Source organism: Mixophyes fleayi, chromosome 6, assembly GCF_038048845.1.
Source record: "Mixophyes fleayi isolate aMixFle1 chromosome 6, aMixFle1.hap1, whole genome shotgun sequence".
Taxonomy (NCBI): domain Eukaryota; kingdom Metazoa; phylum Chordata; class Amphibia; order Anura; family Limnodynastidae; genus Mixophyes; species Mixophyes fleayi.
The window spans coordinates 46054655-46070526 of NC_134407.1; the positions used below are offsets into that span (position 1 = coordinate 46054655).

Genomic DNA, 15872 nt, shown 5'->3' on the forward strand with positions numbered 1-15872 from the left:
TAATTGCAAAAGAACGGAGAGGTTTTCGTGGATGAGTGACAGGAGTTGTTACAGGCAAATTCTGCCCAGGGCAACAAGGAGGACCAGTTGTCATGGAACTCCGATATGTAGCATCGCAAGAACTTCTCCAAGGACTGGTTAACCCTTTCAGTCTGCCCATTTGACTGAGGGTGGTATGCAGATGATAAACTGACCTTGATTCCCAGGAGGGTACAGAATGATCTCCAGAACTGCGCTATGAACTGGGAACCCCGATCGGAGACGATGTCTGTAGGGAGTCCATGGAGGCGGAAAATGTGTTGAATGAACAAGATTGCCAAATCTCGAGCAGTAGGAAGCCTAGTGAGTGGAATGAAATGCGCCATCTTGCTGAACCGGTCTACCACGACCCAAATGGTATTGTGTCCCGCAGAGGGTGGCAGATCGACTATAAAGTCCATGGACAGATGTGTCCAAGGTTTACCAGGGGCGGCCAACGGAACTAACTGACCTACCGGGCGAGTCCTGGGAACTTTGTTCCTGGCACAAACTTCACAGGACCGGACGTGACTCTTGACGTCAGCAGACAGAGACGGCCACCATACAGTACGGGAAAGGATTTCCAGTGTTTTGTAGACTCCAGGATGCCCAGCAGTCCGACTGTTGTGTGCCTCAGCAAGGACTGTCTTCCTTAGATGAACTGGGACAAACAAACATCCTGCCGGAGTGTTATCAGGAGCCAACCTCTGGAACCTTTGTAAGGTACAGCTCAAATCTTGAGTTAATCCGGCATGAATCATAGACACAGGAACAATAGGCTCTGGGCAGGTGACCGGAGCATGATGTGCCAGGAAACTTCTAGACAGGGCGTCCGCTTGAATATTTTTGGAACCAGGACGATAGGTGATAATAAAGTTGAACCGAGTGAAGAACAGCGACCACCGAGCCTGTCGGGGGTTCAGACGTTTGGCTGACTGTATATACTGTAAGTTTTTATGATCCGTTATAACGGAGATCTGGTGTGCAGCGCCTTCCAACCAGTGCCGCCATTCCTCAAAGGCCCATTTAATTGCCAGCAATTCTCGGTTTCCCACGTCATAGTTGGTTTCCGCTGATGAGAACTGACGGGAAAAAAAGGCACATGGATGTAAGCGGTGGGTCTGGGGGTCTTTTTGTGACAAGACGGCCCCAGCACCGACGTCAGACGCATCTACCTCAAGAACAAACGGTACCCTAGGATCCGGATGTCTGAGAACCTGAGCAGACACAAAAGCTTTCTTCAGGGTTTTGAATGCATTTATTGCCTGTTGTGACCAAACAGTTGGATCACCTCCTTTGCGGGTCAAGGTGACGATAGGAGCCACGATATCAGCAAAGCCGCCAATAAACCTCCTGTAATAATTGGCGAATCCCAGGAATCTCTGGACCGCCTTGAGGTTATTCGGTTGTATCCAATCCAGAATTGCTTGGACCTTGGTTGGGTCCATGGAGAAACCTTCTGAGGAGATTAGATAACCGAGGAAGGATACCTTCTGGACCTCGAACTCGCATTTCTCGAGTTTAGCGTAGAGGTGATGTTCCCGTAATTTCTGTAGGATTTGTCTGACATGACCCTGGTGCACAGACAACGATTTTGAATATATGAGGATGTCATCTAAGTAAACAACAACAAAGTGTCCCAGGAACTCACGTAACACCTCATTAATCAAGTCCTGAAATACGGCAGGAGCATTACTAAGGCCAAACGGCATGACTAGGTATTCGTAATGGCCCGAGAGCGTGTTGAAAGCCGTCTTCCACTCATCACCTGCTCTAATACGTATGAGATTATAGGCCCCACGAAGATAAATTTTTGTGAAGATAGTGGCTCCTCTTAATTGATCAAAAAGAACGGAGATGAGGGGAAGGGGGTAGGTGTTCTTAACCGTAATAAGGTTCAGCCCTCGATAATCGATACAGGGTCTGAGTCCACCGTCCTTCTTGGGTACAAAGAAACACCCCGCTCCTACTGGGGACTTGGATGGCCTGATGAAGCCCTTCTCCAAGTTTTCGTCAATATACTCCTGCATGGATTTGGTCTCTGGACCAGAGAGAGGATACAAGCGTCCCTTGGGTAATTTAGAGCCCGGAATGAGCTCAATGGCACAGTCGAAATTGCGGTGCGGTGGTAGTGTGTCAGCAGCCTTTTTGGAGAAAACATCCCAATAGTCATGATACTGAGAAGGGAGCTGCTCCGGAATAGACTGAATAATACGTAGAGGTAGTGTCAAGCAAGACTGTGTACAATGGGGGCTCCACTGGACAATTTCTCCTTTTGCCCAATCCATGACGGGGTTATGGCAGAATAGCCAAGGGTGGCCCAGAATTAAAGGAACCGAAGGACATTCGATAAGACGTAAGACTATGGATTCCGAATGGAGAGCGCCAATGTTCAACTGTAATGGTGGGGTCTCCCAAGTAATCTTGCCGCCTGGCAACGGACTACCATCTAAGCCACATACCGTAATGTCAGATTGGAGTTTAATCCGTGGAATACCAGCAGAGCGGGCAAACTCGATGTCAAGGAAGTTGCCAGCAGCTCCACTGTCAATGAAGGCTGATAGTTTCGTAGAACGAGCACTGAACGTGAGCTGTGCAGGGACCAATAGTGCATTTTTCTGGGAGACAATTTGTAGACCTAAGTGAACTCTCCCCTCGTTCCTTAGGCATGCTCGTTTCCCGACTTGTTTGGGCAAGAACGGGAGAAGTGGCCTCTTGCGCCACAATATAAACATAAGCCTTGTGACCGTCTCCTGTCTCTCTCCTCAGAGGAAAGACGGTATGCTCCCAATTGCATTGGTTCCTCACCATCCTGGGAGATAGGAACGAAGGCGGATGGAGGTGATGACGTTTCCTTTTCAGTTTTCCGCTCTTTATATCTCCTGTCAATTTTAATGGAGAGGTGCATCAGATCCTCCAGAGAGCTAGGAGACGGGTATTGCACCAGCGAATCTTTAATCTGTTCAGATAGGCCGACACGGAACTGACTACGTAAGGCAGGGTCGTTCCATCCACTGTCAGGTGACCATCTACGGAATTCCGCGCAGTATTCTTCTGCCGACCGTCTGCCTTGTTTCAAGGACCGTAGGTGAGCTTCCGCGGAGGCCACTCGATCCGGGTCATCATACAGAAAACCCAATGCCTCAAAGAAGGAGTCTACGGACTGCATGGCCGGACTGGTCTGTGGCAAAGAAAACGCCCAGGACTGGGGGTCACCCTGTAGAAGGGAAATAATAATCCCAACTCGTTGCTGCTCTGAACCGGAGGAGCGGGGTCTCATCCGAAAATAGAGCTTGCAGCTCTCCCTGAAGTTCCGAAACAAGGTTCTATTTCCGGAGAACCGATCCGGTAAATTCATTTTGGGCTCACAGATGGGATCTGGAGGAGATTGTGAAGCTTTTGTGGCTTCTTCTTGAACAGACATACGCTCAGCCAATCCCTGCATCATCTGATACAAAGACTCAACATGGCCTGCTAGGGTTTGTGCCGGAGACGGTGTGGATCCACTTGCATCCATCCTAATCTTGTCTCCGTGAGTGGGCCGGTTATAATGTTAGGAACCCCTCCAGCCGGCACAACACAACCCGGAGTATACTCTGCCAGTCAGGTGTTCACTGGAGCCCCTGATGGTGGGGACAGACTGGGCTGCAGACTGACAGAGGGTCGTGAAGTGTGTACCGGCTGGGGAGAACCCAGGCAAGAAGAGTCAGGTCCACGCAGAGGTCAAAGGCCGGCAGCAGGTAACAGTAATGATGAACAAGCTGAGGTCAGAGGTCACAGGCAAAGTAGCAGAACGGGTAAACAAGCCAAGGATCAGGGTCACAGGAAACACAAGCGAAGTCCAATACGAAGCCAAGGGTCATACACGGGAAGTCAAACGTAGATACAGGATACAGGGACTGGAACAAGCAGGTCAGCAGACTGGAGCACAGAAGCTATAACCGGCAATGAGGCAGCAGACCTCATTGCCTTAAGTACAGACACAGACCAATCAGCAGTTGTATTATTTTTTTATACAACTAAATAAGTATTTCTGTTCTGACCTAAATATTTATTACGTCTTTTTGACTACTTATAAAACGGGACTGCTCGGTAATTATTTTGGAGGGGTGCCTTGAAAAATTTTTGGAGACTCTAAGGGTGCCGCGAACTGCAAAAGTTTGGGAACCACTGCCATAGTGCATAAAGTGATTTAAAAATGCGCTGGAAGCACTCTTTATCCAGAATTTATATATCATATAGATGAGTATAGGAATAACCCATATAATTGTGGGTCCTATACTGCTTTATATATTACTATCTCAGGTTTCTTCCTTCTGTAGTGATTTCAAAGACTACAATTCTCTATCTAGGAAGATAAGAGGTCTGATGATAATAATCCAGACCTCACTTGAGATTGTGAAATCAATTAGCACTAATTTAATAGGAGGAGGTTTGAAACTCCCCCCCCCCCAGAGACCTGTTCATGTGATCACATCGGAGAGCCGATCACAACACTGCAAGACCAATGCTGGCACGAGTGACAGGTGAGTGTCCAATCAGCATGATCCGAGCCCTGCTACCTGGAAGTGCTGCGAGCAGCACAGAGAAGCCAGTGTGGGAACATGGAAGGTACGTTTCGATACAGTCGCCAACAACCAGGGCCGGGTTAAGGGAATGAAAGCCTCTGGGCTAAGGGGGCCTCCATTCCCCGGTGAGGGCCCCCACTGGTGAGCCGAGCCGCCCCCCCGGCAGTTACCTCCTTCCCCTGCGTGCTGTACACTCTTTACTGAGGAGATCTCGTTAGAGTGAGACTCACGAGATCTCCTCAGTAAGGAGACTACAGCGCGCCGGGGAAGGACCGCAGTGAAAGTGCTCAGCAGCACTGATCGCGCCGGGGGCGCCCCCACCCCCGACCGATCAATACTGCTGCTGAGCACTTTCAAGGGCCCCCTGCATGCCCGAGGCCCCTGGGCTATAGCCCAGTTAGACCTAGGGTTAATCCGGCCCTGCCAACAACATATGACACTCCTTTAGCATATTCAAATTTTTTTAAAGTTTACAGTCCTAGTTGATCCCTTATGCCAGTGTTTCCCAACTCCAGTCCTCGTGCACCCCCAACAGCTCATGTTTTCTGGATTTCGTTAATCATGCACAGGTTAATTTGTCTACTTGGCTGGATCAGTAATTATCCCACCTGTTTCCACCAACAGAAATCCTTAAAACATGAGCTGTTGGGGGGATGTGAGGACTGGAGTTGGGAAACACTGCCTTATACTGTTGCTTCTGGAAATGAATTTCAAATGAGACCATATTATAATCACTGTTCCGCAAGTGCTCCCTTAATTGTATAGTTGATATTATGGCCACATTATTTGTAATTACTAGGTTCAGTATTGTCCGGTCATTGTTGGTTCCTCTACTATTTAGCATGCTCAGAAACCTGTTGCCCCTAGCTGTACCACAAGTCTCAGTACTCCAATCAATGTCAGGATAATTAAATAAAATCCCCTATAATTACAACTTGACCTTGTTGTGTAGTCATTTCAATTTGCTGTAGAAGTTGGGTTTCCTCAATCATACTAATATCTGGTGGGTTACAGCGTATCCCGATCAGCAACTTCTCTGAACTTACTTTTTCCTCCACTGGATATTTCCACCCACAATGCCTCTATATTATCACCAATACTCTTGTAAATAAGTTATGTATACTTGGTTTTAATACTGGCTTAATATAAAGACATACTCCTCCTCCCCTTTTATTTACCCTATCCATCTTCAAAAGAGAATAGCCTTCCAAGTTGACTGCCCAGTCACGTGTATCATTCCACCCTGTCTCAATAATATCTATATAATATTGCTCATTCATTGCTACTAGTTCTAACTCCCCCATTTTACCTGTCAGCCTTCTTGCATTTGCACTAACACTTAAGTTTATTGTCCCCTTTCACTAATCCTTTTTGCTTTGATATGACTGGTTTTCTTACTGGCTTTAACAAGGGTATCTCCTTATCGGTTACACTTCCTATCCCCCCTCTCCACCCTGTTGGACTTGTTAAATTGCCCCTTACTTCTCTAAGTGTCTAACGCATCAATACTTGCTTGCCTCTCCCCCTTCAAAGCCTAGTTTAAAATCTCCAGACTTATAACCATCACCTCCCCTAGCACAGCAGCCCCCTCCTCATTCAGGTGCAATCCGTCTCAATAATGATGATATCATCTGACCGAGAAATCAGTCCAATGCTCTAAGAGTCCAAAACCCTCCTTCCTACACCAATCTCTAAGCCACACACATTAACCTCCCTAGTCTCCCACTGACTCCCTGGACTAGCGTGTGGCACAGATAGTATTTCTGAAAATACTGCTTTGGATGTCCTTGCCTTGTTTGCGACTCAGGTCCTTAAAATCATTCTTTAAAACCCCATCTTCCTTTAACTTGGTCATTGGTGCCAACATGCACCAAAGCCACCGCGTCATTCCCAGCCCCTCCCAGCAATGTGTCCACCCGATCTGCAATATGTCAAGCCCGAGCACCAAGGAGACAAAACACTGTTCAACATGCATGGTCCCGGTAACAGATTGCCCTATTTGCCTAATAATTGAATCCCCTAACACCACAATCTGCCTAGATCCCTGAGTAACTTTGGTCCCCTCTATGCTGGAGAGACCATTTCCCTGGTTGCTAGAGGAAGCAGTCTCACCCAACTCTACCAATTCTGAACTGCCGTCCACAGTATCTTCATCCAATCTGGCAAATCTGCTGAGATTGCTTAGTTCAGAACTGACCTGTCTCTTCCTCCCTCTGCTACCCCTAGTAACTGTTACCCAGCAGTCAACCTATGCATCATCCTCTAGCTCTGCTCCACCCGACTCAGCTAACGTCTGAACGGTGAGTTGTACACTCTGCTCCAGATTGGCAATCGCCCAGTGTCTGGTTTAGGTCAGTTACTTGGGCTTCTAATGAGACCAATGGCTCACATTTCTCAGAGGTACAGTATATACCTTGGAACAATTGCTCCAAGTGTGCATACATATAATAAGATATGCATTGAGTGAGATCTTCAATCCTGCTATAACTAATCTTATTATGACTAACAACTCCTTATAATCTACTGTGGACTCGAAACTACTAATTGCTAGCCCCTTGTTATGGCCACCAGTGCGGCATAAAGTTGTAGAACTAGTGGTAGAGGTCTTCACCTATAGCAGCCGCCTTTCCAGTAGAGAATGGTTGCGCTCACAAGTACTCGGATGCCCCCAGATCTTAAATTCAGTGTAGTACAAGTTTATGGTCACACGGCGGCACACAGGAACAGGAGGTAATACACTGAGTAAGGACAGGCCAGAGGTCTGCGGACAGGGCAGTGATGGTAAAGCCTGGCTGGCCTGGCAGAGCGCCGGCGGAGATGTCTGGTATAAGCAGGGTCAGGACAACAGGCAAAGGTTCAGGGTACGGGCAGAAGGTCAGAGTCACAGGCAAAGGTTCAGAGTCCAGGAACAGGCAGAGGTCATACACAGGAAAGGTTAAGCACCAACACAGCACAGGAGTGGGTAGCAAACTGGGACAGAACGCTATAACCGGCAGTGAGGCTCAGTCCTCACTGCCTTAAATAGTACTATGAGACAATCAGGGCAAAACCCTGCAAGTTTCCCCAGGACTTGCCTAAATAATTAGCAGCGCTGGTGGCCAATGAGGATGCAGTGCCCAGCTGCATAATTATTCAGGGCTGCAATATGGACCTAATCAGCCAAGGATGGCTGTTCTTAAACAGCCCTGTGTGTGTGCCCATATAACTCCAAAATGCACTTCAATTCAAAATACAGGCGAAATCCCAAGCGCAATGAAATCACCTACCACCTCCTCTACCAATTTTGCACAACTGAACACTGAAATTCACCCATTCCTCTTTGAAATATTGCCCAAGTTACATCAGATTGGAAGGGACTGATGGTGAACAGGGAGTGAGGGGAAATGGTCAGCATTTTATTTTACGTCACATTTGTACATTTTAACGTGGGGTTTTTCAAAGTAGAAATGTTGTATCTCTAAATGAGCCTTTCCATATAAATCACATCTCAATGGTGCACAAAGTGTCTCATTGAAATATCTTGTCCTGCAACCTCATCTTTGCATTTGGGCTACTAACTTTACCAAGAAAAGTTAGGATCTGCACATTTTCTCTCATCAAAAGAGGCAAAATTTCCACTAGTAACTGAAATCGGGTCATAAAATTTAGAACCATAATTTGTGAAGTAAGCTCACATTTCTGCAACTTCATAAATGTCCCTTACTGGCTAAAGTTGTTCTTGTGTAGGGCAAAAAAAAAAACAAATGACAAATCATGTCAATTATGATTGCTGTGAAATTACTGGTCTGAGAGCCATCAAGTGACTTGGATTGGTAGAGGATTATAGCTCTGGGAGCAACTACTGCAAGACCGATCAAGAAGCTTGAGGACTTCCTCCAGATACACAATACTCTGCTGATCCGTACACTGATGGACCTATCGGGCTAGGCCGATGTCTGGCTGGCAGAAGGAGCGAAGGATCCCTTCATCTGACAGCTTGTACCTAAGGAAAGATATCCAGGGTGGCTTGTTAAGTATGGTCTCTGTATTGTGTGTGCTCCGGTTTCCTCCACATTCCACAAACATACTGGTAGATTAATTTAGTTGCTAATAAATGTCAGTCAGTTTGTCTGTCTGTCTCAATGGGGCAGGGACTGATGTGAGCGACTTCTCTGTACAGCGCTGCGGAATTACTGGCGCTATATAAATAAATGGTAATAATAATAATCTATTCTGTATTATACTGCGCAGTGTAAATGAAACGTTCCTTAAAGTGCTTTATCCATTTGATGACTTAGTAAATAAAAAACATAATTTGTGTTCAAAGATGTTTGCCTAGATGTGTAAATCTGTACCCACATTAGTAGTACCAGTTTAGATATAAGGCTGTAACATAAGCCTGTTGATGCTAATTTGGTGCTGCAGTCGCTCACGGTTGGCACAGGTAAAGAGCCAGATAAAGACCTGCGGGTAGATATACTAAAACTTATAAAATAGAAAAGTGGAGGTGTTGCCTACAGTTACCACACATCTAGTACATACTAAATAGTGGTAGTTAGAATTGGATTGGTTGCAATGGCAACACCCCGTTTCCTTTTTAGAAGTTTTAGTAAATCTACCCGGTGGTGTAGTCACAGCCGCCAATCTATGTATTTGTCATATATCAATGATGTCTGCTTTCAAGAAAGGAAAAGAACATACAGCATGTTAGTCAGATTTATTTCATGATATAAACATTATAGTTGCCTCAGGTATACTATTGAACCTCAGTATTGGACAGTCTTTCATCTATGTACAGTGAATTTACTTATAAACTAAAACAAACGTTCTGCACAAATAGCGGCCTCTTTTTATACCACCTCACTTAACACGCCAACTCACTTACCACCATTGACTTTCACTGCACAAAAAGGTGCTAGATCTTGATAGTGCCAGCCTCACAGTAACACTTGTTTTAAGACAGTGTTTTAAATAAGCACTATACAATACTTGTCACAGATTTAAAGGTATGAAAAGCATGTCTAAAATAGCATGTCATACTCATTTGTTTTTCAGTCTGCAGAGAAGACATGCAAATAAACTTTTGGCTACTCTGCCCTATAAACTTTGCTTCATTATCTAAAAGGTCAGATCTTACAGCAACATTGCAACAAGGACAGGAACTGTCATTTTCAAACCTTTAGCATTTCACTTTGATAAATCAGAAGGGCCAATAATGAAGGCCATACAGTGGCCTATGTGTCAGGTAGGTACTTCTATCAGATTTGGCATTTGGAAAAGTCCAGGGGGTAAATGTATCATCCTCAGATTTTTTTCAACTCGCCATAAATCGGCAACCGCTTTAAATTTTCAATGCAAAGTCCCAGATTTCCAGCGAAATCGGAGGATGATACATTTACCCCAGATATTTGGAGCTCATGCCTAACATTGAGGTGTGATGGAACTACACTAGAATGGATGGATGATGACCATATACACAGTCAGATGCAGCAATCGTCTGACCACAAACTATCCTGTATAACAACTTATGGCTTCCTATCAGAGGTAGACTGTATTGGCAGCCTTCTGTGCAGAAGGAAACACCTCACTGAATCTTGTTAAAACCTGAAGGGGTATATTTACTAAACTGCGGGTTTGAAAAAGTGGAGATGTTGCCTATAGCAACCAGATTCCAGCTATCATTTTGTAGAATGCACTAAATAAATGAAAGCTAGAATCTGATTGGTTGCAATAGCCAACATCTCCACTTTTTCAAACCAGCAGTTTAGTAAATATAGCTCTAAATGTGCAGAAAAATAATTGGTTAGTTAAAGTAGGATGAGTAATAGCTGTGTTAAAGTGATAAATTCTGTTCTATGAGCCATTTAGAAGGACAGAGCTAAAATATACCTGTACATCAAGACAACTCTTTTATTAGATTTATCTTAAGCAAGAGCTATTCCTAAAGATGGTCCTTGGGAAGCCAAGATTTGGTTTATGTATTTATCAGTTGTTAGAACTCATGAGTCAGTCTGGGACCAAGAAGTTGTAGGAGACCTATTTTATAATGTACATTTTCTTATAATTTAAGAGTCAATCTTCTTTATCCATGGGCCAGTAGGATGGAGTTAATCTTATGAAACCATTTCACTCTGAACTCAGGGTCTGTCGGCATTATAAAAGAGCTCAACGTCTGAGTAGTTTTTGTGTCTATGTGCCCCTCTTCTGTTACTCTTTCTGCCAAGAGATCTTCCCCCATGACCTAAAAGGAAAATAAGAAGACAATAATAAATGTGATCGTAAACATCAATACACAATGCAATGTTACTATTATCCTTTATTTACAAAACCAAGACCCATACTGGTAAATTCTATATATTCTTTCTGAACAGACTCCAACACATTTTGTGAGCTTACAATCTAGGAGAGTGATTAACCGGTAACTGTACCGTTATAAGGGGATAATCCAACAGTACACAATGGGTGTTTAAAATTTAAGCGTTGCAGATGAGGGAAAAGAAGTTTAAAGCTTGTGAAAACAAATAGCTTAATTCTGCTCAATAACATCAGATCTGAAATTGGGCAATAAGATCTTAGCAGTGTGACAAACTTATGGTATACTAAGCAAAAAGTTTAAAAGGTAGGGCAATCAATGAGGCAGAGTTCAAATCAAATTGACAGGAACTTAAAGGGCATGTCTACTCTTAAGCACCCATAGGTAGTAAAATGTACACGCGTTTAGCCCAATCCTGCACCTCCTCAATATTACCACAGGAACGACCTGCACAAAGTTCAGCAGTGTCTGTCCACTCAGCTACCGCTTTTGCTTAAACCCATTGTTAAAACAACCTCTGAGTTTTTCTACACCCCTACAGTATTTTCTACCATAGTTCTGATGGGAAGTTGCTAAATCCCAGTTAATCTAAAATGTTAGTAAAGTCATGTAGTGTAAACTCACCTCTGCTAAGAGCAGTTTAGATCCTTCCACTAAGCCAAATCTGTTCAGTTGTTTCTCTATGTGATCTTGTGTGTTCAGATTATTTTCCAACACAAATGATGCGTGTTGTGGCTGTATAAACTGCAGGAGAAGTCTGTAAAATGAACAACAAAAATACATTTTTTACCCCTAATTTTCATTAGACTCACATTTCTTGATTCAGCAATACTGTCACGGATCATAGAATAAACTATTTGTTCCAGATGCACCCCCCGTCCCCTTCTCATACCTCTACAAGGGCAGCAATGTGGTTTTATGATTTAATGACAGGTTTACTTTCATAAATTAAAACTCCACGGAACTGCCCTTGTCAGTGCTATTCAATTGATTTTAATGTACCATCTAAAAACAGGCTATGTCATTTTGAACACCACATGACAGACAATTTTTTACAGAAACAAAATAAAGTAATTACATTATAAGTTGGCCCTGGTTCCAATAACTATGCTTGCAATTAAGGACTTTTTGAATCATCTGTCCAGCAGGTGATCTATACCTAATGTACAGTATAACACCTCCAAGTACTTGAAGTGGTGTCTGGCTTTACATAGTATGCTTGTGACGAAACGAGTTTGATAACACCTTAACCAGCCTGCCCCTCGTTTCTCACAAAATGCAGATTATGACATGTACTTTTTATAACCCTAGTTTTGTTCTCCAGCTCACCAGAGTACAAGTGCAGTGTCTAATTACATGTGGATAAGGGGACATTGTAGCTCATTGTAAATATGTATATTGTATCTTGTTGATATTGCAGTGAAGCTGTTATTCATTGCTCTTAAAGTAAAGCCAGGTGGGTTATAGGCAATGATGAGATTTCAGGATACAGGTGAGGGGGTTGTAGCTACATTCAACTCCCCCTCCTTTCTCTACAGGACGCAAGTAACAGTTGGGGACCCTGTGACATTACAAAGTAGCGTAAGGGGTTAATTTTGGAGGTGAGGGAGGCCAATTAGTATCCATTGTTCTCCATAGGACTAGTCCAGACATTTTGTCTGCAACTCAACAGGAAGCTTCTCCCCTCTCCAACCCCATTATCCAGCACCCAAAAATGTTTAAAGAGAGGCAGGGGTTTGCACTGTGAAAATTTGACCCTGGATATAAGCAACCACTATAGGGGAGGAGGGATATTCATTCCGACAATTGATGGTTGGAAGCTGCAGAGTGGCTGGTTCAAGTTGCCATTCTCTACCAGTAAAGTACATTGGCAGATCCATAAGTCAAGTGAGGACAACTAGGTGTCTAACTCCTTAAACTAGTGGGGTAAGGGACAAGAAATGTGGTAAACCTGCCTGGTATTTATTTACTGGTTGTATAGAATATTCTAGTGATTGTTTTTATTGCAATAAATGTATTGTTTTACTTTCTAATTGCATTTTCCTGAGTGACCTTAGAATTTACTGGGTAGACTTCCCTGGCATAGCAGGGCACCCGTGGGTGGCCAGCCAGCATGAAGTTGGTAGAAATGGGCCAGAAAACCCAGTATCTTCACAATACTCTTGCCTGGGTCTCATTCAATCCGACACTGGGAGTGTTCATGAATGGAAATCTGCCAGCTATTAGAGAATGGGAGCACTTTACTGGTTGACAGATTCACACTTTTACAGATGCTGCTGGGTAACACAGGTGATATTCGGAGATTGCTACGGATTCCAGGGGTGGAAAACGCCAAAATGTTCATGAACTGTGCTGAAGCCACTTATAAAATTTTGAATGAAAACAAAGAGGCTTTACCAAGTGACTCACAGAGAGAAGGGCTGCAGCTTCGTCTGTGAGTGAAGTGCGTTCTACCTATCTCCCAAACACTATGTCCCTGATCTGCTGACAAACAGGAGGAAAGAAACAAGCTGCCGAGGATAAGATGCAGCATTAACTTACAAACAGCAATTGGTTTTATATACCTTGCTCTAATGAAAGATGCACATGACCACATCCACAGCTGTTCTCTATGCGTGCAGTCTTTCATTGATGGAGGGCACTCAAAATGTTCATTACAGTGTCCCTGTATTGTTTTATGATCTCTGTTTTTCACTATGTCTATGGTCCTGACAGAGCCATTTAGACAGTCTGAACATAAATGAATCGTGTTGGAACACTCTGATATATCTCTGCAGACATTGGTAGCAAGGAAAAGACTCATGTAGGATTCAGCCAGACTTATCCAGAAGCATGGATTGAATGGGTGCAAGGAAATCAACTGTTGTAACCAGGATACAGACTCTTGCAAGTTCCCCAAATGGCTGTGAATGGTTACTTGGAGATTCAAGGTCCCCGTCAAGTGATCAGTGTTACCGGCTCCTTTTCTCTGAAACAAGAAAAAAATTAAAAATCTATCCTGGCAGCTCAGAGTTCTTAAAAGCATTACGTAATGGATAATTTCCCAAATAAATAGATGTTTCTGTAGAAGTTATCCAATCGGTACATCACGTTGAATTGAATCTCCCCCAAAATGAAGATCCCAGTAGATTGATCAGGAATAGGTGTCAGTAAACAGATACACCTGTCAACTTGTCCTGCAAGACAAAGTCTAATGCTTGAAGCAGGAAGTAGAGTAGAAGAGAGGTAATTCAAACATAATGCTTAAATTAATAAAGTCCATAGGTAAAAATACTGTTTAAAGCAAAGTTTCTTTCTGTATAAAAAGTTCCCCCACATCATTTCAATATAGTTTGCACTGTCACATTAGAGTTATTTACCCAAATGCTGCCTCTTCATAAATGGGAACATTTACTATTATCAAAAATTCACCTTGGTCCTTAAAATGCTTTTATATATTTTATTTTTACCAATATATCTGCAATCTCCAAAGCTTCTTTATATCTCCCCAATCGAATTAAACAGCGTGCCTGGCTCTCCTGGACATCTCTTCTCATCGCGTTATTAGCTGGCGGTATGAGCAGATAACAGTCGTTGTATTCATTAAGTGCTTTCTAAAACGGAAGTACAAAATTACAGTTAGTTGTTGCTGCCACGCCCACATAAACAAGGAGGGGAGACATCAACTTGCAAGGTGATCAACCCCATTATTATTATTATTATATAGTGGCAGCATCCACCGCACAGGGCCGGATTAACCCTAGGGCTAACTGGGCTACAGCCCAGGGGCCTCGGGCATCCAGGGGGCCATTGGAAGTGCTCAGCAGCAGTATTGATTGGTCGGGGGCGGGGGCTACCCTGGCACGATCAATGCTGCTGAGCACTTTCACTGCGGTCCTTCCCCGGCACGCTGTAGTCTCCTTACTGAGGAGATCTCGTGAGTCTCACTCTCACGAGATCTCCTCAGTAAAGAACGTACAGCGTGCCGGGGAAGGACTGCAATGCCAGGAGAAGCAGGTAAGTGCCTTGGGGGCGGCTCGGCTAAGGGGGGGGAGGCTCAGATCACGGAGCGGGGGTGCCTCACGGGGGAATGGAGGCCCCCTTAGCCCAGGGGCCTCCATTCCCTTAATCCGGCCCTGACTCCGCAACATTGAAACATGTGTTCTACATGACACATAAAATTTCTTAATTCAAAAAAAAAAAGTTATATATATATATATATATATATATATATATATATATATATATATATATATATATATATATACACACACACACACACACACATACACATATACATATACACACACATACATACATACATACTAGTTGTACAAGGTGGTAAGTCAAAAATATACAAGTGACATGCAAATAAAAATATTAGGAATATGTAAAGTGTGCACATGAAAACAAACATTGGCAGAGAATGTATCATAAATCTGCACCTCGAACTCTTCCTGTCTGTATGCTAGATCTGCCCTGAACTTCAGTGTTGTGGGTACATCAGTAAAGTCATCATTATTCTCGTCTTCAGTGAACCACTGGGAGGAAAGAAGAGGACATATACAACGTGTTATCTAACAGACAGACATCCCCTTCCCCTACCCCCACCCATCAGAATGAGCACACGTCTCCTACCCGCGGCTCACATCGCTTTGCTGTGTACGGCGGTCCTCTCTCCGCTCTCCTATCTCTGGTCTCCGAGAAGACCGAGTCCTCGAAGCAGAAAGCACCCTCCATTCTACCTCCGAACCTAATTCATTAAAGCAGCACAGTGCTCAACAAGTTATTTCCGTACGGAAACAAAACAACGCAAACACTGGGTAAGCGCATGCGCTTTGACTGCTCGGGAACTGTACGGAGGCGTAACGCGCATCGGCCAATATGATGCTGAGGTTGCGTTCTTTGTACGCATGCGCGGTATGTCGGTATGGAAAGTTGTAGAGCTGTCACTAGAGCAGCACAGCAACATTTAGGAACAATGACAACGAGTGAACATTTGCTACATTGTTATT

General features: G+C 44.0%; 2 protein-coding genes across 2 annotated transcripts in view; one reads left to right on the top strand and one right to left on the bottom strand.

Moving 5' to 3' along the window:
• Positions 1–9267: 9267 nt before the first annotated feature.
• On the bottom strand, positions 9268–15614 carry C6H8orf76 (chromosome 6 C8orf76 homolog). The gene is made up of 6 exons (XM_075216381.1): positions 15496–15614; positions 15303–15398; positions 14328–14471; positions 13443–13846; positions 11503–11635; positions 9268–10806 (listed from the first exon to the last, which is right to left on the bottom strand). The coding sequence occupies exons 1-6, from the start codon at positions 15595–15597 to the stop codon at positions 10648–10650; spliced, it is 1038 nt and encodes a 345-aa protein (XP_075072482.1). The 5' UTR covers positions 15598–15614; the 3' UTR covers positions 9268–10647.
• Positions 15600–15872, top strand: part of MINPP1 (multiple inositol-polyphosphate phosphatase 1) — a 66796-nt gene continuing 66523 nt past the window's right edge. Inside the window, exon 1 of the mRNA XM_075216380.1 lies at positions 15600–15680. The gene's annotated coding sequence lies outside the window, so the exon portion shown is untranslated. The remainder of the gene's footprint in view (positions 15681–15872) is intronic.

Bases quoted from the DNA above. Each gene is read 5' to 3' on its own strand.
- C6H8orf76 (XM_075216381.1), bottom strand. From the start codon at position 15,597: ATGGAGGGTGCTTTCTGCTTCGAGGACTCGGTCTTCTCGGAGACCAGA. The intron at 15,399-15,495 runs GTAGGAGACGTG...CTTTCCTCCCAG, and splicing joins CAAAGCGATGTGAGCCGCGG to TGGTTCACTGAAGACGAGAA. The intron at 14,472-15,302 runs GTGCAGATTTAT...CTTCCGTTTTAG, and splicing joins ACAGACAGGAAGAGTTCGAG to AAAGCACTTAATGAATACAA.